Source organism: Ochotona princeps, chromosome 4 (assembly GCF_030435755.1).
Source record: "Ochotona princeps isolate mOchPri1 chromosome 4, mOchPri1.hap1, whole genome shotgun sequence".
Taxonomy (NCBI): Eukaryota; Metazoa; Chordata; class Mammalia; order Lagomorpha; family Ochotonidae; genus Ochotona; species Ochotona princeps.
In genome coordinates this window covers 61731579-61756552 of record NC_080835.1, presented here as the reverse complement: position 1 = coordinate 61756552, position 24974 = coordinate 61731579, and the positions used below count along the sequence as shown (strand labels likewise).

At 38.1% G+C, this 24974-nt stretch overlaps 1 protein-coding gene across 4 annotated transcripts in view; it reads left to right on the top strand.

Moving 5' to 3' along the window:
- DLG2 (discs large MAGUK scaffold protein 2) overlaps positions 1–24974 on the top strand; it is a 746421-nt gene that overhangs the window by 276755 nt on the left and 444692 nt on the right. For 3 of the 4 annotated variants that reach the window (XM_058663676.1, XM_058663675.1, XM_058663674.1), the window contains exons 6-8: positions 4817–4953; positions 19547–19691; positions 23580–23718. In XM_058663676.1, the coding sequence (XP_058519659.1) occupies positions 4817–4953; positions 19547–19691; positions 23580–23718 (421 nt within the window). Of the gene's footprint in view, positions 1–3842; positions 3976–4816; positions 4954–19546; positions 19692–23579; positions 23719–24974 lie in introns of those variants that run through there. The other variant, XM_058663677.1, reaches the window with a different exon arrangement.

Genomic DNA, 24974 nt, shown 5'->3' with positions numbered 1-24974 from the left:
CAGTTAGAAGCACCCACTTTTCTATCCCTCAACCCTTTCAAAACTAACAATTTTTTTAATGGGAGGGTTTTTCAGGGATGTGACTTTTCTCATCTTGTATTTGTTCATTTATTTCTTTTATAAAAGATTTGTTTTATTTATTTGACAGGCAAAAAGACAGAAGAAAAAACACAGAGACCGAATTCTTTCATACACTGTCTCACTCCCCAGTGATCACAATTGCCAGTCCCTGGAGTCCAGTGCTAGACCAGACCAAAACCAGGAACCAGAAGCTTCTTCTAGGTCTCCCACATGGGTGGTGGGGCCCAAACATTTAGGATATCTTCTACAGCTTTCCCACACCAGCAGAGAGTTGGATCAGTAGTGGAGTATCCAGGACTCAAATCAGCTCCTATATGGGTTTCTGATGCTACAAGAAGCAGTTCAAACTGCTATGCTGTAATACCGCCCCATTCATTCTTTAATTTAACATATGTTTATGAAGAAACTATATACCTGACCCTATGTTACTTGCACAGTATAAAACAGACCAAAAATCCCTGTGGTTTTGAAGATTTTACTTTCACTAAGGATGCATGGCTTAAAAGAATAAACTATATTTGTGGCTTGTGTAGTATGGCATCATGGGAGAAGGGTTAAGTAAAAATGAATACTAGAGCAAGATAAAGGTACAGGGTATAAAGTCAAAGGACAATATTAAAAAAGGAGATTCTTTTCAGGTTCCTGAAAACATTGAAATATGAACAAGGTGCTGAAGAAAATTTATTTCGACCATCAAGAATTAGAATAAAGACCCTGAGGTTGGAGCATGAAATTTTCCAGGAATATCAAGGTGTTGAGTCTGGATTGTAGTGAAGAACATTAGCTTATGAGTGGAAGGAGTGTGAAAAGGGCAAAGGCTCTAGGGATGGAGGTTTGGGTCATTTAGGACCTCACCTAGTCTAGATCCTATAATGCAGACATTATGAAAGTTATGAAAGTGTATAGAAAGAACACCCCGTATACCCAGACTAATAATTTGGGAACTACTCAGCAATTAAAAGGAATGAGATTCTACCATTAGTATCAAAACAATGGTCCCAACTAGAAACCATTATGTTCAGTGAAATAAGCCAATCCCAGCCCCCCCAAAAAACAAATACCATGTGTTCTGTATGATATGAGGCAACCTTTAGGCAAAATAAAAAACAAATAAGTATATAGGTTGACATGTATACACATATATTCTCATAGATTAGCTGTATAATGGAGACCAGTGTACCAGAAAGTGGAGATACATTACAGTATGCATTCATACTCCCAAAGAAAAGGATTCCCAATGAAACTGTTAAATATATCTTGACAATAGGATACCAGACTTTCAACCTTTGTTTATTCCTATAATGCCGTGATACACTTAAATAGCAGAATATTGGATTTGTGACTTTTGCTAAAGAACTGTAGTATTGTATATGGGAAAAACACTGGGGGAAGGGCATGGGGGAGTGAAGAGCGGAGGCCCTGTGCCTATGGAATCGTATCAGTGAATAACATTCTCAGTGCCAACAATGTCAGGATAAAATTAAATAGCAGAATGATGCACTTGAATGTGTTGAGGGACTAACTTATTGTTACAATATAGGGGGAAACTGTTGGGGAAGGTACAAGAGGAAATCATTGATCCTATATCATGAAAGGTAAAGGTTTTTTAAAAAGAAAAAATAATAATTGGGGTTTAATCTTATTACTGCTCTTACTTTTTCTTCAAAAAAAAATTGCCAAAAATCACTAGCATTGTATGTAAGCTAAGAACATTGCTTCATGGGCCTGGCGCTGTAGCCTAGCAGCTGAAGTCCTTGCCTTACATGTGTTGGGATCCCATATGGGCGCTGGTTCTAATCCTAGCAGCCCCGCTTCTCATCCAGCTCCCTGCTTGTGGCCTGGGAGAGCAGTCAAAGATGGCCCAAAGCCTTGGGACCCTGCACCACTATGGGAGACCTGGAAGAAGCTCCAGGCTCCTAGCTTCAGATTGACTCAGCTCTAGCCATTGCAGCCACTTGGGGAGTGAATCAACAGAAAAAGACCTTCCTCTCTGTTTCTCCTCCTCTCTCTGCATGATTCTCCCAAAAATATAAATAAATCTTAAAAATAATTACTTCAGCAAGGCTTAATCATATTCATTCATAGGAGCCCATTCATGAATTGTTATTTCTCTGACATTTTTGTCCAGTGCATTCCATGCATGTATGTTGGTCACACTCAATAGTAGCTGGCTATATAAGTACATAATATGAACTCAAAAGGTGCTGTTGAATGAATGGGTTAGGGGTGCATGAACGGCAAAATGAATGAGTAATCACATCACATAAATAAGTAAATTGGAATGGGCATAAGTCTACTTAACCCCATTTTTGAGGATCTAGAATATTATGGGGTATTGATCAAATATTGATCAATTTTAAATGCAATCGTGTTCCATTGAAATAATATATATATTGAACAGAACTTGTACCTCTGTGTCTTCAGAGGCATTTTCCTGCTCTGTGAGGAATGAATGTTTCCTAAAAACTGGCTTATTTTATCTTGAGAATATTCACTAGTTGAAAAGAAGTCTATAAACTTAATCTTATAATTTTTTCAGTTTTCAACTTACATCTATGTCCATGTTAAAGTTAGTGATTTCATTGTCTTGGTACAATCTTCAATCTCAAATGTCAACTACATACACATAAATTGATCCCTGCACTTGGTTATGAAACTTTTGTCAAAGTGTTTTAAAGCACCCTGTATTCATATATCCAATGAAGTAACAGTTTAAAATGAGCTGATATATATTTTAAATTTCACAGGAAAAAGCTGGAGGCATTTTATTTATTTTCTGGTCATCATATGCTTAACAAACTCTTTAAATATGAAGTAAACAAAAGTATTTATAGTTCTGTGGAGTGGCAAAGAATCCACAATGAATAACTGCCTCCCCCATAACATGCATGGTTAAAATAACAAATAAATAAATAATTTTTTAAACAAGTCAAAAACTTTTAAAAGCAGTAACCATTAAAAATGGAAAGAGAAATCCAAACCAAAACACATTCTAATGTGATTGTTGCAAAATTACTTCTTACTGTTAAACTGAATTGCATAGCAGTAAGGGGCAGTTCAAACAAATAGTTAAAAGATCTAGTTAGAGTTATGTTTGCTACAGTGAAGCAATAGGTCAATGAAATTCATGAGTAAAGGAAAACATACAATAATTATCCACTTCAGTAGGAAATTAGCTAAGTAATTTTAAATGCCCTATCCATTTGAATTGATTTTCCATTTATTTTAAATAGTATTGTACTTGATTTAACAAAATAATTGCATTTCAAATATAATTCCAGAGGTGTTACTTCATGATTTATTCGTCCTCACTTTTCCATTAACCACTCATGTATGCTCTCTTGAGAGCAGATAGCCCAACCCATTGTTCACGCAATAAAAGCATAGTGAAGTAGGGTATCTTTGAAAGTGTTTTTCATCATTGTTGCATGAAAGTAGTAAAAGTTTTTATAACTTTAGCAATTGACTAGATGTGTGACTTTGAAAAATATCTTAAGACAGGTTTCAGAAATTTTTCGTCTTTAGTAACAAAGGCCTTTGGCTAACATCTCTTTTTTAGTAATCTATGTGTTAATTATAATTTTAAAATGCAAGCAAAATGTTGCCAGTGTTGTACTGAATGTATATATACCATCATATTCTGAAAAGGAAATTTTTATCATTATGCCTGTTCAGAGTTAACAGTCATTCCTTTGAAGTGACCTCATAATGATCTTTTAAAACAGCTCTGTTCCGAGACCAGCGTTGGGCCTAGCACTTAAGACTGGTAGAGATGTCTGTTAGAAAGTTCAGTCTCTGCTCTTGACTGGAAGACTGGAAGCAACAGTAATGACTCCTGACCATTCAATGGGGAGCCTAGATAGAGTTCCTGGTTCTGGCTACAGTTCCATCCAGGTGCAGTTGGGAACATTTAGGAAGTCTTCCCCACCCCACCCCTCTTCCTCACCCTCTCTCTCTGTCCCTCTTTCCACCCTCTTTCCACCCTCCATCCTTCTTTTCACCCTCCCCCGTTTCCACCGTCTCTTCCTCCTTCCACCCTCACCCCTCTTTCCAGCCTCTCCCCATCTCTCCCAAATGAAAAGAAACATGAAAGCATACAATCTATGGTTTTTGTCCTTCAGGCTGTGCACAAGGAGGAGTCACGTTTTTATGTCACTGTCCTCACTATGTTATAACAGTTAAGTTCTAGGAAGTATGAAGACAAGAAAACTAGAGAAGAAAACATGAAATCATTATATAACTACCCAATGTATCTTTCTAAATAGTGTTGTCTCAGAATGTGTGTAACATTCTAAGAGCTCTACTTTTAGTCATGGAGAGCCTGATCTCTACTCAGTTAATGCTGATTCTCTGTCCTCTGTTTGGACAATGAAGAGGAGGGTAAAGCTCAACAAGAGCAGAATAGCGTCAGTTTTTTCTGGCTCACCTGGATCTCACCACACCCTTTGTTCGATCCTTGTTGTAGCTAGTCGCCTACTATGAACTGATGCTCTGAGGATCAGGAGTTAGGTGCACAGTCTGAAAAATATAATGTTCACATGGCATGCTTTCAAGAGCTTTACCTCACTAACACTAATCAACAAAGTTAAAGAATGAACTCAATTGATATGGAATCCATATTACTATTTATTGCCGTTACAACAAATTAAGGGCCTTTTTTTTTATATGTGAAAATGATTGCTTAAAAAAAATGGTGTATCATTCTCTCTCTTTGTTTTTGCTCTTTCTCCCCTAGGTTTAGGCTTCTCTATTGCAGGAGGTGTGGGGAACCAACACATTCCTGGAGACAATAGCATCTATGTAACTAAAATTATAGATGGAGGAGCTGCACAAAAAGACGGAAGGTTGCAAGTAGGAGACAGACTACTAATGGTGAGTATGACTCTAGCAAAATTGAAGGAAAAAAATATATATATATTTGCAAAGTTCTTATTTCTACTGTGTGATATAGTATACCTAGGCTATCATTACAAAATGCCATAGATTAGTTCTTTAGCAACAGGAATCTGTTTTCTCAGAGATTAGGAAGCTCATACATTCCATCATTTATTTTTTGATGAGGACTATCTTCCTGGCATCAAAACGGCCACCTGCTTGTTCCATCCTCATCCAGCTTTTCCTCTGTGCTCTGGTGAGCGGAAGCTATCCATCTCATAAATCCAGCAGTCAGGCCTTTGGAGCTCCGAACCTATCTTTAGCTCACTTGACTTAATTACTTCCTAAGGACCCTATTTCTAACTCTAGGTCACTTTGGGTTTAGGAGCGTAACAGTTGAATGAAGGAGCCAGAGTTTAGTCCATACAAATAAAAAGGAAGAGAGAATAGATTTTAGAGCAAGAGTTCAGAAACACGTGTCAAACTTTATTTGATCTATGGATATTTTCCTTTTTTGTATTTTCTCTTATTTTTTAATTTTTTAAAATTTTTTATGATATGGTTCCTTAGGCACAGAGATTCCCCCCTCCACTCTCTCATTCCCTCTCTCCCCACTGTTTTTCCTCATATTATTACAATAGTGTAGTCCTTTAGCAACAGTCACAACTCCAACATTCTGCTACTTAAATGTATCATGGCATTATAGGTAGGGATAACAGGTGTATTTAGGTATATTTAACTGTTTCATTGGGAGTCTTTTATTCAGTAATAGAGATGCATGCTGCAACATATCTACTTTCTGGTATGCTAGTCTCCATTATGCAGTTTATGAAAATGTATGTTGTATACATGTTTAGCTATGTATATATTTGTTTCGTATTTTGCCTGAAGATTGCCTTATATCAGAGAGAACAAACTATATTTATCTTTTGGAGACTGGCTTATTTCCCTTATTTCACTGAACATAATGGTCTCTGGTTGGGTCTATTATTTTGATGCAAATGGTAGAATTTCATTCTTTTTAATGGCTGAGTAATTGTTTATGGAGTGGATATACCACAGCTTCTTTATCCATTCCTCTTTCAATAGGCATCTGAGTTATTTCCATGTCTTTGCTATTGTAGATTACATGCTATAAATATAGAGTTGCAGGTTCCTTTCTCATATGCAGATTTCATTTCCTTTGGATAGATTCCCAGGAGTGGGATAGCTGGGTTATATAGTAGCTCAATTTTCACTTGTTTTAGCACTCTCCATACTGAATGCCATGGTGGCTGCACTAGCCTACATTCTCACCAACAGTGGAATGCGGGTGTTTTCAAAAGATAAACCTAAAATCCCATCAGTTTTCTTATACATACATGATATACATACATGTTGAGTAAGTACTGTTTTTCTAAATTCATTCATTCTCTATCAGCAATAAAAATTATCATTTCCACACAGCTAAAGAGGTGAGCTTTGTCTAAAAAAGTTTACAGTACTAATTTACTGATATATGCAAGTCACTAACATTTTTCTTCTGCCAGTACATACAGAGTCCCTGATTTCTAAGATTTCATAATTTAATTCTATCAAACATTTAAATAAGCATCATTCCCTCCTCTCAATGTCAACTGTGAAATTAAACCACTAATACCAATGTTTTCTACAACTGTCAAATTAGACCACTGGGATAAAATTCAAGCTCCCTAGAATCCAAGGAAGTAGATAGAATCAAAGCTAGGTTCCTGGAACACTATCCAGGTCTCACACAGGAGTGGCTGAGGCCCCAGCACTTGAGCCTTCCTCCACTGTTTTCCCAGGTGCAAAGGTCTGGATTGGAAGTGGTGCAGCCAGAAAAACTGGCTCTCTTATATGATGCTGGGATCACAGCAGTGGCTTAAGATGCCATGCCACAATGCTGACCCCTTGCCTGTTTGCTTGTAACATAAATGTTGATTCCTATGATGCTATGTTTTCTGAAAGAGTTATTGGCATTTAAAAAGTGAACAACTTGTCTGTGGAGCATAAATTTTCTTTGAAACATTTGCAGGAATAAAATAAACTGTGATAACCTTACACTAGGTAGCATTAAGTTGAAAAATGAAAAGAATAGTTTAAATCTCAAGTAATGACTATGTCACTGAATGACTTCACTTTTGACTCATTGTTCTGCAGAAGTTTGGTTAAACTTGTGATGTTGCTTTAATTTCTGCTATTGTAAAATCATGTAACGTGAGTGTTAATTTTTCAGTTATGTTTAAATTTCTTGCTTTATTTCTGAATTCTTTAAAAAATAAAACTCTGCCTAAATAATTTCATCAAAGGATTTTCCAAACACCATGCTATTTTTTGCCATTACCATTTTCTTGATAGTCATTGTAGATATAATGATTTCAAAAATAGCTGTGACATAATCCTTAACTGTTGTGAGTTTGAAAAAAAAAATGAATCCTCAAAAATAATAGGTCTCTCCTCTCTTATGTAAGGGGAACATAATTAGTGCTTCCAAGGCAACTGCTAAACTCAAACTGGAAATGAAAGAAAATGATTCATTTTATAACATTCTGTAGGAAAAAAAGACTCAGAGAAAAAAAAGGCAACTGGAGTCATCCTAAAAGGCTAGATATCTTCTTTCAATCCCAAATGTTTATGAATACTCTCCCCTCTGTCATTCCTTTCCACCTTTTATCCTCTTGTTATCCTACATTCTGTCCCCTTCATCATCTTCATCTTCCATGCTTCTCTGCTAAAGAAAGGACAAATGCCTTAGATTCTGCAACCCAACAGCTGTATCACACCATGTATATTTTTTCCAAATATCCTATTCTTTCTAAAGTGATTTAGATGATTTCCTTCTCTCAACTCTTTAAGTTTTTATTATTCATTTTTAAGTCAGATCTTTGAAATAATCAGAGACAGAGAAAGAAAAGGAGACAGACAGGGGAATCTCTTCCATCTGCTGGCTCACTCATCAAATGGGTGTAAACACAAAGGTTGGGCTAGTCCAGACAGGCCAGAACTCGACCGGTCTCTGACATGAGGTGCAGGTGTTAAAAAACTTGAGCCATCATCCATCATTTTTCTGGTACATTAGTAGAAAGCTGTATCAAAAGTGGACTTTTCGGAACTGGAGCAGGCACTCCAGGAGTTTTACTGCCATCTCAAGCAGTGGTTTAGCTGTGCCACTACAGCAGCCCCTTTCTCTCAGATCTCAGGAAAAAAGTACCCCAAATATTATTCAATCAGAGATGTGTAAGTACTCTGACTAGAAAAAAAACTCCAGTATTTACCTTAGTCTTTTCTGGCTGAATAACTTACGATTCAGAAAGTCTCTCAGAATTGTCCCTTTAGGGAAAACACAATTGGTCTTTGTTTTGTGTGTGGGTATGTGTCCATGTGTGTAGCCATGTGTGTTTTAATCATAGTAATAACAGTTGTAGTTTTTCAAGTAAAATCGTTAGAATTTGAGGTCAATTCAATCTTTTTTCCCAAGTGAGTCTCACATACAAATGTTGAGAACTTTTTTTCCCTAGGAACTTCTTATACCTCAAACATGAAAAGTATATATTTTAAATGTTTTCTTTGTCCTGACCTCCTCTGATGCATCTGAATCTTGCAGAAAAGCAACCATTGAAGTAGTCCCTTGCTCTGATAGAATCTCCTTAGGCATGGGGAACTTAATACTGACCTGCAGCAATCCATGAGGAACTAACCATCATTAGAAATTGGTCTGTGAAATAATATTGAAATATAGTTCCTCATAAAATGTTCCCTGTAGCCATAGCTCTCTCTGCCCTAAGAAACAAGAAGTTGTGGGGCAGGTGCAGTGGTGTAGCAAGATAATCCTCCATCTGCAAGCACCAGCATTTCACATGGGCACCTATTTGTGTCCCAGCTACTCAGATTGCTCTCTGCTTATGATCTGGGAAGACAGTATAGGATGGTCCAAGTCACTGAGGTCCAGCACCCACAAGGAAGACCTGCAAGAAGCTCCTGGCTCCCAGCTTTAGGCAACTCAGCTCTGGTCATTGTGGTCTTTCAGGCAATGAACCAGCAGATGGTAAATTATTTCTCTCTCTTTCAATCTTTCTCTCCCTCAATCTCTCTTTCTCTCCCCTTCTCTCTCCTTCTCTCTCTGTAAAAATCAGCCTTTCAAATTAAACGAAAAAAAAGCTATAAGTGATGGCTAATTCCTTTTTACACGTTTGTAAAACAGTTGTCTTGTCGCTTTTCATTCTGAAACTGTTTTGTATGTGCTCGCTGCTACAATAAACTTTACCACACGTTCATTTATCATCTGTGAATTTATTGCACTTAAAACAAAATTTTGTTAGGTCCCTTGCAGTCTTATTTCCAGTCCTACACACTTAGGCAATTTTGTAGCATCTGATGTTTGCATTTATTCTACTGTGAGAAAAAGTTATCCTGCTGTTCTTGCCATAAGCCTATGAATGTCTCAAATGAGGTGACTATAGCATAGACAACTCAAATGTTTCATGGAGCACCCAAAAATGTGATATATATTCTCTTTAATATTTTTGTAAATCTCCTTTGCTACTTAGTACTTACTAATTAGAATTTTGCTTGTGTGTGTGTGTGTGTGTGTGTGTGTGTGTGAGTGTGTGCGCGCACGCACTTATCTCATGGAGAGATATGACTTCTGATTTTTGCAGTTTGTGCCAATATCTTAGTACTGACATCTCAAAATGAAAAGATTATATGTTTGTCTTGAATTTCATGATGTAGATAATTAAAGGGTAATATTGATCATTTTCAAAAATCTTTCATGTATTTTCAGATACTGTTTTTATTAAAAAGCCTAATAAGCTGAAACATAGAGCCAAGTATATTAAATAAATGTGATCTTCCCCATCCTTTTCCTAAAAATACCAGAGATGTGAATCTCATTTGTTTTTCTTCTTTGTATGGGAAATAGAAAATGAGAGTAGATGAGAGAAAAGTTCACAAAGATTAAAGTTTAGTAGAAAGACATTGCACTTCATCACAGGAAAGCTGTGTATCAATTAGAACTCAATCTATTTCACGGAAATTCATAAGTATCTTTGGTCTTCTGATGTAGCCTCTGTAACATGATAGTATAGCTTTAGATCAGTATATTCCTAAGTGGTTTTTTTAAGATTTATTTTTAATGTACAGTCAGATATACAGAGAGGAGGAGAGATTTAGAGAAAAATCTTCCATCTGCCGATCTACTCCCCAGATGGCCACTATGGGTGGAGCTGGGCCAGTACAAAGCCAATTGTCAGGAGTTTCTTCTAGATGGCCCTTGTGTGTACAGGGACCCAAGGACCTGGGATACCCTTTGCTGATTTCTCAGGTGCATTAGCACAAAGTGTTAGGGAAGTGGTGCAGCCAGAGTTTGAACCAGTAGCCATATAGGATGACAGCACTATAACACAGGTGCTAAAATTTTGGTGAAGCTAAAGATGAAAAGGTCTGTGAATTCCTGTAATCGATAGACTTACTTAATTTTGAATAACACTCTGGTCTTCAAACTTATTTTATCATAGCAGCCTCTTCTTAAAGTAGTACAAAACAATTCACTCGTGTTCAATGCAGCATACTCTGATACATGCTTTGTGTGAGCATCTCATTTTTTCAAAATGTATATTCTATAGTAAGAACATCAAATAGAGTTCTGTTTTCCAGTGACAAACATGGCATGGCCTGTTCTTGCCCTTATGGTTCACCAGCAGGCAGCATCCTGGCAACCATCACAAGCAGCAAGTTTCATCAGGACTGACCAAGCTTTCCGGGTATTTCATGGTAAACAGCATTACCAGTCCAGGGTCAGCCATTTCTACAGACCAAAATGATAGCAAGAAACGTAAGGAGAATTCTAGCCTTCTAGAAAAAATCTTTGGAATGGCATCTCCTAAAGGCAAACACAACATTCTTTTCACACATTTGAGTTTCAGGGCACACTTTCCAACACTGTGCTGTGCATACCTACTCTTTAACCCTAATCAAATCAGAATTTCTTGGGTAGGGTCTCTGCCTCTGTCTTAAAAATTGTTCCAAGGAGACATTTGAACCAGTTCAGTCTCTGTCTTCTGATAGAATCAATTCTGAAACACCAGAAAAACCACCAGATAACTATGTATTCAACTCTCTAATTTATTCATCTCATTTATTTCAAATGCAGTATGTTATACTGAATTGCAGTCACAGTGACATTTTTATTTAATGGTCAAAATTTTTCACTGTTTTTTCTTGTTAATTTTCTTTACATTCTGTAATATACCAGTGCTTATGGAACTTACACTGCAATTGTGATGTCTTAATGGCATTTCAGAATTATTTTAATGGCACATCCTATCAGTGAAATACAAAAAGTTTTGTCTGTAATATAGATGTATTTCTCTATGTGACAAATTGCCACATACATCAAAATGGTAACATATCATCCACATTTTAAAATATACATAAATGGGGCCAGTATCGTGGCCTAACATGTAAGCCAGTGCCTGCAATACCAGCATCCCATACAGCCACCAGTTCAAGTCCCAGGTGATCCACTTCTGATCCAACTCCCTGAAAGTAAACTGGGAAAAGAAATGGAAAAATGACTTGAATGCTGGGTCCCCACATTGACATCTGGATGAAGTTCCTGGCACTGGTTTTGGCCTAGCCCAGGGCTAGCCTTTGTAGTCATCTGTGGAATAAAACAACAGGTAGATGATCTCTCGCTCTCTCTCTTGCTCTCTATAACTCTTTCAGATGAATAAATATTTCTTTCAAAGTGAAAGAAAACATCCATAAGTAATATGCATACATTATTGTGACAAATATCAGTAACATTCAAATGCTTTGTTAATCTGCATAGCCTTGGGGTTCATACCATGCTGTCCATTTTGGTGACCACTGGTAATGAGGAAACTTGAGTCAATTAAAATGAAAGTTAAGAAATTCATCAATTATCACTGAAAAAGAAAATCTTTCACATTGATAGAGATGTGATGCTGTACTTTTGATGCTGGTGTGACTTTATTTGCTGATGTGATAGTGTACCTTATATGTTCACATAGCTTTCCAGGTTTTCCTCCTCATGCCCCCTGCCTGGCACACAGCAAGTGTCCAGTAAACATTTGTGGCTGCTCAAACGGCCTTCATTCTCATTCCTTTCTTTGTCTCCACACAAACTGTAAAATAGAATCCCTAAAAAGTATCACTTTCTTCCCATAAGCTAGAAAATTTGATCATTTTTTTTCTTTGTGTGCCACAATCATTTTAAAAAATCATCAGGCCTATTATGTCAACATATGTCAAGTGACAATTATTTACAACATATCAGCTGTGGCAATACAAAACTAAGAAGTAATCACCATCCTTGAGGCCAGTGTTGTTGGCGATAAGCACAGTAGGAATGAGTGCTGGACAGGATAGGCGGTGACAGTGCACTCAGGAAGAGCACTGAAAAGGAGGAAACTCCTTCCAGCAGCAGGATCATCAAAGTCACAGTCTGATTATGGTTGTTTGACATCTATTTGTTTACTGTCTTCTGTTTCCCAGTCTTTCCATGTTCATGGTATCACTCATTTCTCACATTGATTTCCACAAAACTTTCCATGTTTCATAATTGCAGGTCTCCATAATGACTTCCTTCAGTTGCTTTGCTGTCTTCTGCAACATGCTAAAATTCAGTGTTCCCTCTTTTTTCTCCCATTGGTAATGTACAGGGAGGCTGCACAGATGTCCTCCTCTGTGTAGCACCCCTCCTAGGAGAATCGTTCATACGATGTTTTTTCTCCCTGAAACCAGGCCACTTGCTAAGTGTTCACTATTATAGATACTTAGTGCAATTTTTTTTAAAACTGAAAAAAAATTTAAAAGACAACAAAAAACAATAACAGGAGCAACTAGCTAATTTGTGTGATGTCCTTTCTCTCTGCATACAATTTGTTCCAGCTGTATGACCTTTATTTTGAGAGTTCACAAGATAATGCATACACGTAATTAACACAAACAAAGCCACTTCTGTGAAACCGTTTCGAAATCTTCAACACAAAAGAGAACCTTTGAGTCCAGATCCTGTACTGTTCTGAATTTTTTAAAAGACCACACAGAAGCCTCATCAACAGTACCCTAATTAAACTCATCAGTTCACAGATGTTTGCGGGAAAATGATCAGCGAAAATTGTCACTGAGAAATCCTGTTTTCTGGGAGGAGTTGGATAATGACAATAGTAATAATGCTAAGACCAATCGTTCAGTACTTTAGTGTGACTTGCCACTTTAAATAAACCAACACATTTAAATCATCACCCTGGAAGGCATGATTATTATTATTTTTACATATGTCGAAATTGAGATTTAGATTAAGTAAATTTCCCAAGGTTCCAGAACTAGGAAATTCTGAAGCCAGGATTCATATCCCAATCTCTGTGACTCAAAAGCTTGATTTCTTAACCCCTATACTCTATAGGTGGGTCAACATATGTCCATTCCATGACACACATATATGTAAAATTTTCAACACTTCATCGCCAACTGAAATGTGACTGAACCACAACTATTGTGAGCTACCATTATTATGAGTTGTTCTCATATTGAAAATGTACCTACTTATTAGTATCCACCTCCACGAGCTAGAGTAAAGGTCAATTACATGATTTATGTTGAAAGATACTCCACAGAAGTCCTAGAATATACGACATGCAAGTCTTAAATATAGCTAGTTCTATTTTTAATGATTTCTCTTTGTTTAAGGGCTGATATTAATAATTATGCTACCTTGTGTGTAATTCTCCACATGAACTTTTCTTCATGGATCTATGCATCTTTCTATTCATCCTACAAACAACTGAGTTCTATCCAAGTGTGGATTTTGTGAGAGCAGAACCCTTGTTCATTTGGAAGAAGCAATATGACCAAATGATTGAATATGATCCAAATTGCCTGGCTTTGAATTCTTCCTCATAGTAGATCAATGCTGTTGAATAAATTTCTTAGTCTCTCAAAAACATATTTTTCTCCTGCTTAACAATATTGTGATAAAAGCAGCTATAAGTGATTGTTATGAGATTTTATTGCTGATACACAAAGGTGCTTTTAAAAGGTCATGGGCACCCACTGACATGCGCACATAATCTAGGACTAGGAATAGACTTAGTTAGGGAACTGTGAGAGTACACCGTTGCTGGGTTGGGATTCCCACAGGAGGGTGCAGGGGCTGCAGTGGGGGCTTCATTCTGGTCTAGATATGGCTGCAATCTCCCTAGGCACAAGTGTGGCCTGGGACTCGGCGCACCAAGCAGGGCCAGACGCCAGCACCATCTAGCGCTCTGGAGAACCTGGGTAGATGTAGGACGGACTAGACTGGGTCTCTGCCCCTACTGAGCCATGTGTGAGCAGTGTCTGGGTATGGACAAGCCTTGGCTGGGGTGAGACATGCAACACCAAGAACTCGAAGGAATTGAAGGCCAGCAAGGAGGGCTGGCCCATGGAACCACCAGTATGCACAAGCCCTGGCATAGGGAGAGGTTCTGAAGGAGGAGCTTGGGAAACTCCTCTGTCAGAACACAGCCCCTACAGGTGAGTGCAAGAACCCTGATATGGAGCAACCCAGACCAGGCCAGAGGAAGATACCCACCATCGTACATACAGCATAGGTAGGGGGAAGACCAGGCTGAACCCGTTCACATCAATTGCTGGCGAATCCGAGCACCAGCATAGAGTGTGGGTCAGGCCAGCTTTGGTTGCAACACATACCAGTGCACATTGAGGAATGCCAAGGTGAGGTGAGCCATACCAGATGTGATTTGCAGCGCCCAAACAACACACATGAGAACCGGCGGGGGAGGGGAGGAGGCAAAGCCGGCAGGAGAATGTGGGCTCCCCTGCTGGACACCCACTCCCATAAGAGAGCATGAGCTGGGATGGGGGCAGACCAGGCCAGGCAGGGCTACAACACTTGTGGGCCTCATGTGAGCTAGATTAGGGAGGGCCATGCTGAGCTTACTGTTCCGACTGGTGCAAGCAAAAATTAGAGTGGGTGAGTGTTGGTTGGGCTTTGCCGTAGCATCAGATGGCAGAGGCTGGCGCTGGAGGCTAATTCTGTCAACTTAAATGCCAGAACCACTGGAGAGTGCATAATCTGGAAGTTGGAGAGGCCTAGTAGGGAGATAGTGGGTACCTCCCTCATGGGTAACCACTCCCACTGGAGAGCACGAAAATCAGGACAGGGGCATGGGGAGCTAGACAGAAAGGCACCTGTCAGTAAGTTTGTGGGTTGGATAGTAGGTTGGTTGGGTTGAACTAGGCTTCAGTGCCCATTGAGACAGTATGAGAGCTAAATGGGATGTGGGACGGACTGAACAAGTCTGCGGTACATTCTGGCATGCATGGAAACCAGCATAGGAGGCCTGGTGGGGATTATGGGGAGACACCCCAACTAGGCTGCAGCTCAAACTGGTTTGTGTGAGAACTGAGTATGAAGTGGGTAGGATCAAGCTGGACTACAACACCCATTGGTTCAGGTGGAAGTTAAGAATCATTTTTGGGATCATCTCAGATGAAGTTTCTTTGGAGATCCCTCCAACTGAACTGCTGATCTCAGAACCCCAACCATGAAGAGACTGTGTCAGCCAGTGGATTCTGAATAGGTTTCATCATGATTGGAACACCGAGATTGGCAGCAATTCAGAACTGTTGAACTATCAAAACTGCTTGAGCAGGACCCTCGGTGCTTGCCTCTCATCAGGGACCTAGGATAGGTGGGAGGCTGGGTGGGGCTTTTCCCTTTGTTTCTCCCCTAGCCCCAGATACAGGGAAGAAAAGATGATATTAGTGTGGAAACAATGGTATAACCCACTTTCCTGTAGGCTTTGACCCTTTGTACCCTAATCAACTAAGATATTTTAAAAAATAAATAAATAAAATTTTTTAAAAAGATAAAAAATAAAATTAAAAAAAGTTCATGGGCAATATTTATTGCCTTTTAATCCCTTTCGCAAAGCTTTTGAAGTGCTCTTGTATGTAAAATACTTTAGAATGATTTTATTACTACAGGCTTTTAAATATTATAATAGTATAGAATTTAGGGCCCAATACAATGGTTTAGTAGCTAAATCCTTGTCTTGCATATACCAGGATCTTATATGGTTGTGGATTCATGTCCCAGCTACTCCACTTCCTATCCATCTGCTTGCTTGTGGCTTAGAAAAGAAGTAGAGGATGGCCCAAAGTCTTGGTATCTTGTACCCATGTGGGAGACCCAGAAGGAGCTCCTGGCCTTACATCAGCTCGGTTCCAGCTGTTGTAGCCCCTTGGGAATAGACCAGTGGATAGAAGATCTTTCTATCTTTCCTTCTCTGTATATCTGCCTTTCCAATACAAACAAATATATTTTTAAAAAATAATATAGGCTTTATAGGTGCTTACTATTATTACTTATTATTTATCATGGTATATCTTATAACTATAATGGTACCTGGCACATAATCGGTTGAAATAAATGTTTACTAGTAAGTGAATAAATTGTGGACAATGAAAATTAAGGAGTAGTTTTTCGTGTATTTATGTTAAAGTATTTAAGGAAGTATAGAACCAAGTAGTGTCTGCCATTTCAAGTATCTGCTTAGGGTCTTGAGTACATTCCACACTCTACCATACCATATCATAGGGGTTCAATTCAGTGTTCTTGGTGCATTTACCTTAAACCTGTATCATTCAACAGAAAAAAAAAAGCATAGGCAGTCACTAGAAAAAGCACAGGCAAAGACAAACTAAGAAACTTCTGTACAGCAAAGGAAATAATCAGTAAAGTGAAGAAGCAACAAACAGAATGGAACAGAATGTTTGCACACTACACAACCAATGATGGACTAATATGCAGGATTTACAAAAAGCTTCAGAAACTCAAAAGAAGAAAAACAAGCAGCCCTATGAAGAAATGGGCAAAGGAAATGAACAGACATTTTTCAAAAGAACAAGTTAAAAAGACTACTAGACATTTTAAAAATGCTCAGGCTCCCTAGCTACTGGAAAAATACAAATAAAATCACACTGAAATTCTATCTAACTCCAATGAGACTGACCTATATTCAGAAAGGTACTGCAACACCTGTTGGAGTAGATGTGGGGATAAAGCTACCCTTTATGGAAATCAATATGGAGAACGCTAAGACAACTGAAAAATGAATCTACAATATGACCCAGCTATTCCACTTTTGGGAATATATCCATTGTACATCTACTCTATGGAATACTATTCAGTCTTTTAAAAAAATGAAATTCTACTATTTTCAGCCAAATGGTCCCAAATAGATACAATTATTTCCAGTAAAATAAGTCAATCCCAAAGGGACAAATATCGTATGTTCTCTCTGATATAAGGCAAACTCCGTGCGAAATATAAGGTCGATAGAAATATAGGTAAACATGTCTGTGGGCGTGTTTGTGTATGAATAGTGAAACCAAGTATACCTTGAAGTGAGGATAAATTGCAGTATGAATATCTACTGTAGACATTTAAAATTTTAAATATTTAAAATTCTTCCTGGGGCAAACATATTGGTGCTATTACTAAATCACTGCTTGGGAAGCCCACTTTCCCTTTTATCGTGCTTCGGTAAGTGCTGGGTTTTTTATGTCTGACCCAGCCTCCTGCTAATGTATACCCTGGAAATTAAAAGGGAATGGCTCAAAGGCTTGAGCTCACCTATTTGGGAGACTTGCATTGAATTGCAGGCTGCAAGCTTCCGTCTGACATAGCCCAGGCTGTTGCAAGTATCTGGCGAGTAGACTATTAGAAGATCACTCTCCATCTGTCTGTCTAAATTTGTCTGTTTGCCTTTCAAGTAAAGCAAAAAAAAAAAAAATGATAATTCTGAGAGCTTATTTTCTTCAAATATTTCTTCAAAGGCTACACTGTGTGGAAATGTTATCTTAAAACTATTTCAGAGAAGCAGTGCAGAAATTCATTGGAATGTCACTGGCATAAACCTGGAATTGCACTTTCCTCAGTAAAGAAAAGGCATTATGTTTAAATTTGTACATTGAAAACGGGCATTATTGTGAATATGATGGCAATAGATTATCGTGTGTACATACAAATCACGGGGTTCCAACAATAGCACACTTTACTTGGCAAATAAAATCATATTAAATGACATTTTCATGAGAACTTTATTTTGTAAATGAGAAAATCCAAGTATGGCAATTTTATAGAAACTGGAGACTCTCATATAATCTTGGAAAACTCATAAATTGCTTCATCTTTCAAAGTGTCATTTTGGAATAAGCACCAAAAAACCTTAGTGTACTCCATAAATTCCATTTGCTCAAATCATCTCAAAGAAAATATTAATATGATCTTTTTGCATCATTACTTATAGTAGCAAAGAAAGCAAACTCAAAATACACTAGTAAGGAACAAGCTAAATTGTTATAATTCTGCACTATAATTCTCTCTGAAAAATCATGATGTTAAAACATATTAATGTTATGGGTGAATTATCCCTCTAGCTTAAAAATTCAACTCCAAGAGAATGTTTATAATATGCTTACCATTGCTTGGATAAATGTATAGAAGGGGCCAGCATTACAACATGAATGAGTTAAGCTGCTGCCTGAAATGCTGGCCTCCTACATGAGTACTAGTTCAAATCTTGGCTGCCCCACATTTGATCCATCTCCCTGCAAATATGTTTGGGAAAAAAGTGGAAAATGGCTCAAATACCTGGATGCCTGCACCTAAGCGGGATACTTGGAAGAAGCTTCTGTCTCTTGGTTTTGGCTGAGCCCAGCCCTGGCCTTTGCAGCCATTTGGAAATGAATCAGTGAATCAGTAGAAAGATCCTACCCTCTGTTCTCTTTCTCTATTTTTCAAATAAATCTTTTAAAAATATACAAGTAGGGAAATCGTTTTTAGGGTTTTTTTTTTGCCTTCTTCAATTAAATGTATTAATTTTGTAATCAGAAAAAATCTATATGATAAAAAAGACATCTGTCCTCTTGTTTCTTTTTCCCACAAGTGTTATTCTGGTTTTTGTTCTAATATATCACATAATTATAGAAAGAAACAAAAGCAGTGTTATTTTATGGCAGCAGGGACTACATCTTAACTGCTTTGGCTAATGCTTAGTCCACTTTTCTTTCAAAATATGGTATAATAACTATACCAATCATTGAAATGCTATGTATTTACTTATAAATGATTTATTTATTTTTATTAGAAAGGAAGTTATTCAGAGAGAAAGAGAGACAGAGAGAAAGATCTCTCTTTTACTGGTCCACTCCCTGAGTGGCTGCAATGGCTGGTGCTGAGCTGATCTAAAGCGAGGAGCCAAGAATTTCTTCCTGATCTCCCGCATAGATACAGGGTCCCAAAGCTTTGGGCCATCCTCCATTTCTTTTTCCAGGAGACAAGCAGGGAGCTGGATGGGAAGTGGAACAGTCAGGACATGAACCAGTGCCTAAATGGGATCCTGGCACATGCAAGCCAAGGAGTTAACCACTGGGTCATCATGCCAAACCCAGAATATAATCTTTAAAAATAGTAATTCCAGATACATTCTGAACTAAAATATTTCTGTACTACTGCATAGTTTTAGCTCTGATATTGAATTGTTTTCCCTTTCAGGTAAACAACTACAGTTTAGAAGAAGTAACACATGAAGAGGCAGTAGCAATATTGAAGAATACATCAGATGTAGTTTATCTAAAAGTTGGCAAACCCACCACAATTTATATGACTGATCCTTACGGTCCACCTGATATTACTCACTGTAAGTACCATTCCCGTTGTTTGTTTCCATTAGCATTTAAGGTTACCAAATAGGATTTTTTTCAAGTCTATTTTCAAAGTCCTTTGCTTATGCACTCACTTTCGCCTAGCTTCCAAAAGTACTTCCGAGGGAGCATTCCGCTTTTTAAACCCATGTCACCATACAGAACTTACCTAGACTTTAACAGTGGGACACCATGAGGAGTTATAAGCTCCACTCTATGGAAAGGCTTACAGGTATAAGCTGTGGAGGGTGTGATTACAGTCATATAGGGGCAAAGTAGTTCATGATCAAGGCAAAATACACCAGAAATAGTTCTGTGATTCTTCCTGAGGGAAGAGATCTGGCACTTCAGTTGTCAATATATGGGCATCATTATTGTCATAGGTCTTAGCTTTCCCTGCTAAGTTTATGATATAAACTTCAGGAAAGCCAGAGGAAATAATGTCAATAAGACAGTAAAGTTGTGTAGGCAGAGGGAGGGGCAGGAGAGTTTCCAGGGCAACAACAGACGGTGGGACAGTACATGAGTATCCTTGTGACGTTCACAGCTCACACATTTGCTCATCTTCTTCAAAGGTCAACAAAAATCAAGTCTAAGATTCTATTTTTAAAGGACTAGCTTCCGAAGAAATTTCCTGGTTTTAATGTAAGTTTTTTGACTTATTTATTTATTTGAAAAATGGAGAGAGGAAAGAAGAGGCAAATACAGATGCAGACACAGTGAGAAATGAGAGAGGCAAACAAGGAAGGGACATTTCCTTCTGCTGATGTAGTCCCCAAATGCCTGCAACAGTTGGGACTGTGCTAGGCCCCAGCCAGGGTTCAAAATGCTCTCCACATCTCCCATGTGGACGACAGGGAGTCATTCTCCAGCCATTCCTGGTTTCTTTCAGGGCACGTATTATCAAGAAGCTGGCGTCAGAAACATACATGGGACTCAAACTAGGCACTCCGATATAGAATTCAGGCAGTCTAGCAGATCTGCTAACCACTTCATGAGTTTAACTTATCATTTTGTTGATATCAATAGGTTTGTTCATTCTGACATGTTTTTAAAAGCTTGATTTATTTATTTGTAGGCAGGGTTACAGAGGGGTTGCAGGCAGAGAGAAAGGAAAGAGATGGAGAGGGAAGAGAGAATTATCTATCATTGCCCAAATTTATCCATAGCCAGAGCTAGCCCTGTTCAAGGCCAGGAATGAGAATTTCCATGCAAGTCTCCCACATAGTAGCCTGGACCACAAACACTTAAATCATCTTCTGCTCCTTTCCCAGGAATACTAACAGGAAACTAGATGGAAAGTGGAGCATCTGGGACTTAAACTGAAGCTCATGCGGGATACTAGTGTCATAAGTGGCAGCTTAACACACTATATCACAATGGCAGTGCCAACATTCTGAAATTTTTAGAGTCTGATTGTGAAACCAAGAACTCTGAATGTGGTACCTGCCATTAATCACTACAATGGGCCTAAACAAGTCATTTCACCTGAAATCTTGATGTTTTATTATTGTTTAAAGCGTGTGTCTGTATTCTTGAGAAACAGTAGGATTTTGTCCTACCTGCTATTTGTTGAAACTTTTACTAATGGAGCATTAAGCCTGTGATTTAAAAGTGAAGGGATGGGGCCTGGAGCAATAGCCTGGCGGCTAAAGACCTCACCTTGCATGTGCTGGGATCCTAAATAGGCACCAGTTCGTATCCCGGCAGCTCTGCTTCCCATCCAGCTCCCTGCCTGTGGCCTTGGAAAGCAGTGGAGGATAGTCCAAAGCCTTGGGACCCCATACTCGTGTGGGAGACATGGAAGAAGCTCCTGGCTCTTGGCTTTGGATCAGCTCAGATCTGGCCATTGCGGCCACTTGGGGGAGTGAATCATCAAATGGAAGATCTTCCTCTCTGTCTCTCGTTCTCTCTGTGTATCTGCCCTTCCAATAAAAATAAAATAAATCTTTTTTAAGTGAAAGGCAAGAATGCCATAGTTGTAAAAATGTTTTAAAAAGAATAAAAGAAAGTGAAGAAATAAGGAAGGAGAAGAGTGGCTAGGGAATGTTGGCAGACAGTAGAAGGTGGGAAGCATGCTCCTAATTCTGTATTGTGAAATGCAAGAGGTTTTTTCAATTTACGTAAGTAAAATAAACAAAAAATAATGATTTTTCTCTTGCAAAAAAATTAAGGATTGAATAATTTTATGAGCTGCCGTTTATGTTATGCTTTTATGTTATGTTATGCTTTTTCCTAATGTTATAAGCATGTTATGTTATGCTTTTCCTGAAGATGAGTCTAAAATGAATCATCCTCCTCACGTCCAGATGTATCTTTTTTGTTCAAGTAGGCAGTAATCTTAGATCAGCCTGTGTGCCATTTCATGAAAGAAATAAGAGGTCTGTGGCAAAGACAGAGGAGAAAGTAAAACTGTCTAATAGCATCAAGAAATATCTATTGAATATCTTTAATATTCAAGGGTGCAAGTCACCCTGTAAGAAAACATCTAGGCTTCAGAATATTGGCATTCAAGGAACTTGGTTATATCAAGAACTTGGTTCAAGGCAAGCTAATTCAGAAGTATAAATAGCAGCAACTTTGGCAGAATAAGAGGAATATATGTGCCATAAAATAGCTAAAAATAAATATCTTTTGGAAACTTCAAGGAAGGTGATAAGTCATCTGTCTTTGAAAGATGAGAAAAAAGCATTGCATAACACAGTGTGCCATTTGAATTCTGTTGTGGAGAAAAGGTAAGATTTCATTGTCTGAGATAGATATGAATTATAGGCAATTGGTTCACTGGACCAAATCATGAAGTACAGGCTTTATTCTAGGATAAGATATATATGAGGGGGATATTTACATACATCAGTCTTATAACACTGAAGAATTGATACTATATCCAGCATAATGATAGTCAAGGAGAATATTTAAGCAAGAGAACAATGGCATCACAGTTGTGCTTCAGGAGAGTCTCCATTTATTATATAAAGTGGATTTGAGAAAGTGGGAAGGGAGTAGGAGATCCAAATGGGATTCATCTCCAAAAGGGAGATGAATTGATAAAGAACATAAAAATAAGACCAGAGTTCTTGGCCTTTCTGGGAAGGTACTGCAGCATATTTTGGGAGAAAGTCTTTTACAAGAGTTTGTTCCAGTGTAGGCATGTGAAACGGTGGGGTAAGCTCCCACCTGGGATGCCCCCATTCTGTTATCAGAGTGCCAATTCAAATCCTAGTTACTCCATTTCCAGTCCACATTTCTGCAAATGCATCTTTGGGTGGACTTCCTTCCTCTTGATGTCACTCTGGCCTAGCCCCAGCTGTTCCATACATTTGAGAGAATAAACCAGTGGATAGACCATTCTGTCTTCATCTCTGTCTTTGTCTCTGCCTGTCTGTCTTTGTCTAACTCTGTTGTTCTGTCTTTCAAATACATAAAAAAATAAACATTTTTTAAATGAACTTGCTCCTTACTGGCCTTATTCATTTGCTGATGGGATATTATGTGAAAAGAAAATGGGTTCTGCAATTATAAAGCTAACATTTTTTCGATAGAAAATTAATCATCATTCTGAAAATATGGGTACTGGTTCTCCCAGAAAATTAATCATCATTCTGAAAATATGGGTACTGGTTCTCCCTCCAATTCTTCTCTTCACCTAATTATACTAACTGGGTTACAGATACAGCTCTTATTACACTATTCTTTATCCCAAAGGTCACCACCATGTGCCTGTGTGTATTAAATGCAAACCAATAGCAACTCCTTCTTTTTGAAGGACAAGAGAATATTAGGAATGTGGCAAGCCTATTTTTAACGAAGCCTCCAAAGTGCAATATGACACACTGAATCACCCACTTAACACATTTCTTTTCTTTTTTTCCCCCACCCCTTAGCTTATTCACCACCGATGGAAAACCATTTACTCTCTGGCAACAACGGCACTTTAGAATACAAAACTTCCTTGCCGCCCATCTCTCCAGGAAGGTACTCACCAATTCCAAAGCACATGCTTGTTGAAGATGACTATGCCAGGTCAGGTTTGTTTATTGGTTAACTGAGTTTGCTTTTATTGCCAACAAGAAATCACGTTCTCTTAACAGCATGTCAGCTATTTTTTTTAGAATAACTGAGCATTCTGGCTGCCATTTGAGTTATATCTTAAAGAACTGGTAAGATTTCAATGTCAGATATTTATAGTCTTGCCTCAAGGGGAAACCTGAAAATATTTGTAAGCATGAGTAACAGTCCTGTTTTGTGAAACAAGTAGCATATGTGTGTGTGTGTGTGTGTGTGTGTGTGTGTGTGTTGAAATAAAAAATAGGTACTTGTGCATCACTTTTCATTTATTAATACTGTCCTTATCGGATTTCATTTGCACTTTCCAACCACACTGTAAAATGGTGGTGTTTGAGCAGAGATGATAATGCTGAGTTCAAAAGGCGGGGAGTAGCATACCACGTTTTCCCATTTGTTGAGTTTACAGACAACATTGAATTCCATGCTCTTGTTACCACCAACAACAGTGCAATTTGACAATGTAGAGCAGTAACTATAGGTGGAAATGAAAGGAGAGACGACTACTGCAAATGATTTCAATCTATCTAATAATTCTAAGGGATAACAGAACAGAATTCTAGGATAGAGTGAGAATCATATTACTAAGCTATTTAACCATTAATACTGTTAAAAAAAAAAGGTCAGGCCTAACAGTTCAGGCTAATTTAGTTCACTTAAATAATCAATAAAAATGCAGTAAATATTGAATAATAAATAAGTTAGTAAAAAGTGAATGAATAATAATACACAGTTTTTTTACTCTTTATCTTTAAATGTTTTGAAATAATGTGCATTTATTACAACTGACAATGTAATACAAAGATAATCAAGAAATGAAAATCTCTGTCACACTGTCTGCGGAGTGACCTACCTTGAGAAATGTGAGGGTGGTGCGTGGCAAACATGTGAAGTAAGTTGTGTCAGTTCACTTGCATAGATGCGTGCAGACACACACATTGCCACTCTTTGACCATTAGCAATGTCCTCTTATAGGTGCTCGGTGTTGCAGGCGGTTCCATGAGTATCCCAGGTATTTCCTAAGAAGCAATGTGACAGCATGGCATAACCTTTCATGTTTTTATCAGAGATATACAAATGTATTTAAATGCAAACTCCCTCAAATATAAGTGGGGTTTGAATTGTTTTTACAAAAAAAGTTTTTATTTCATATACTTTTCTGCAACTTTTGCCTGTACAATGCTTCTTATCAAAATTAAAATCACATACAAATA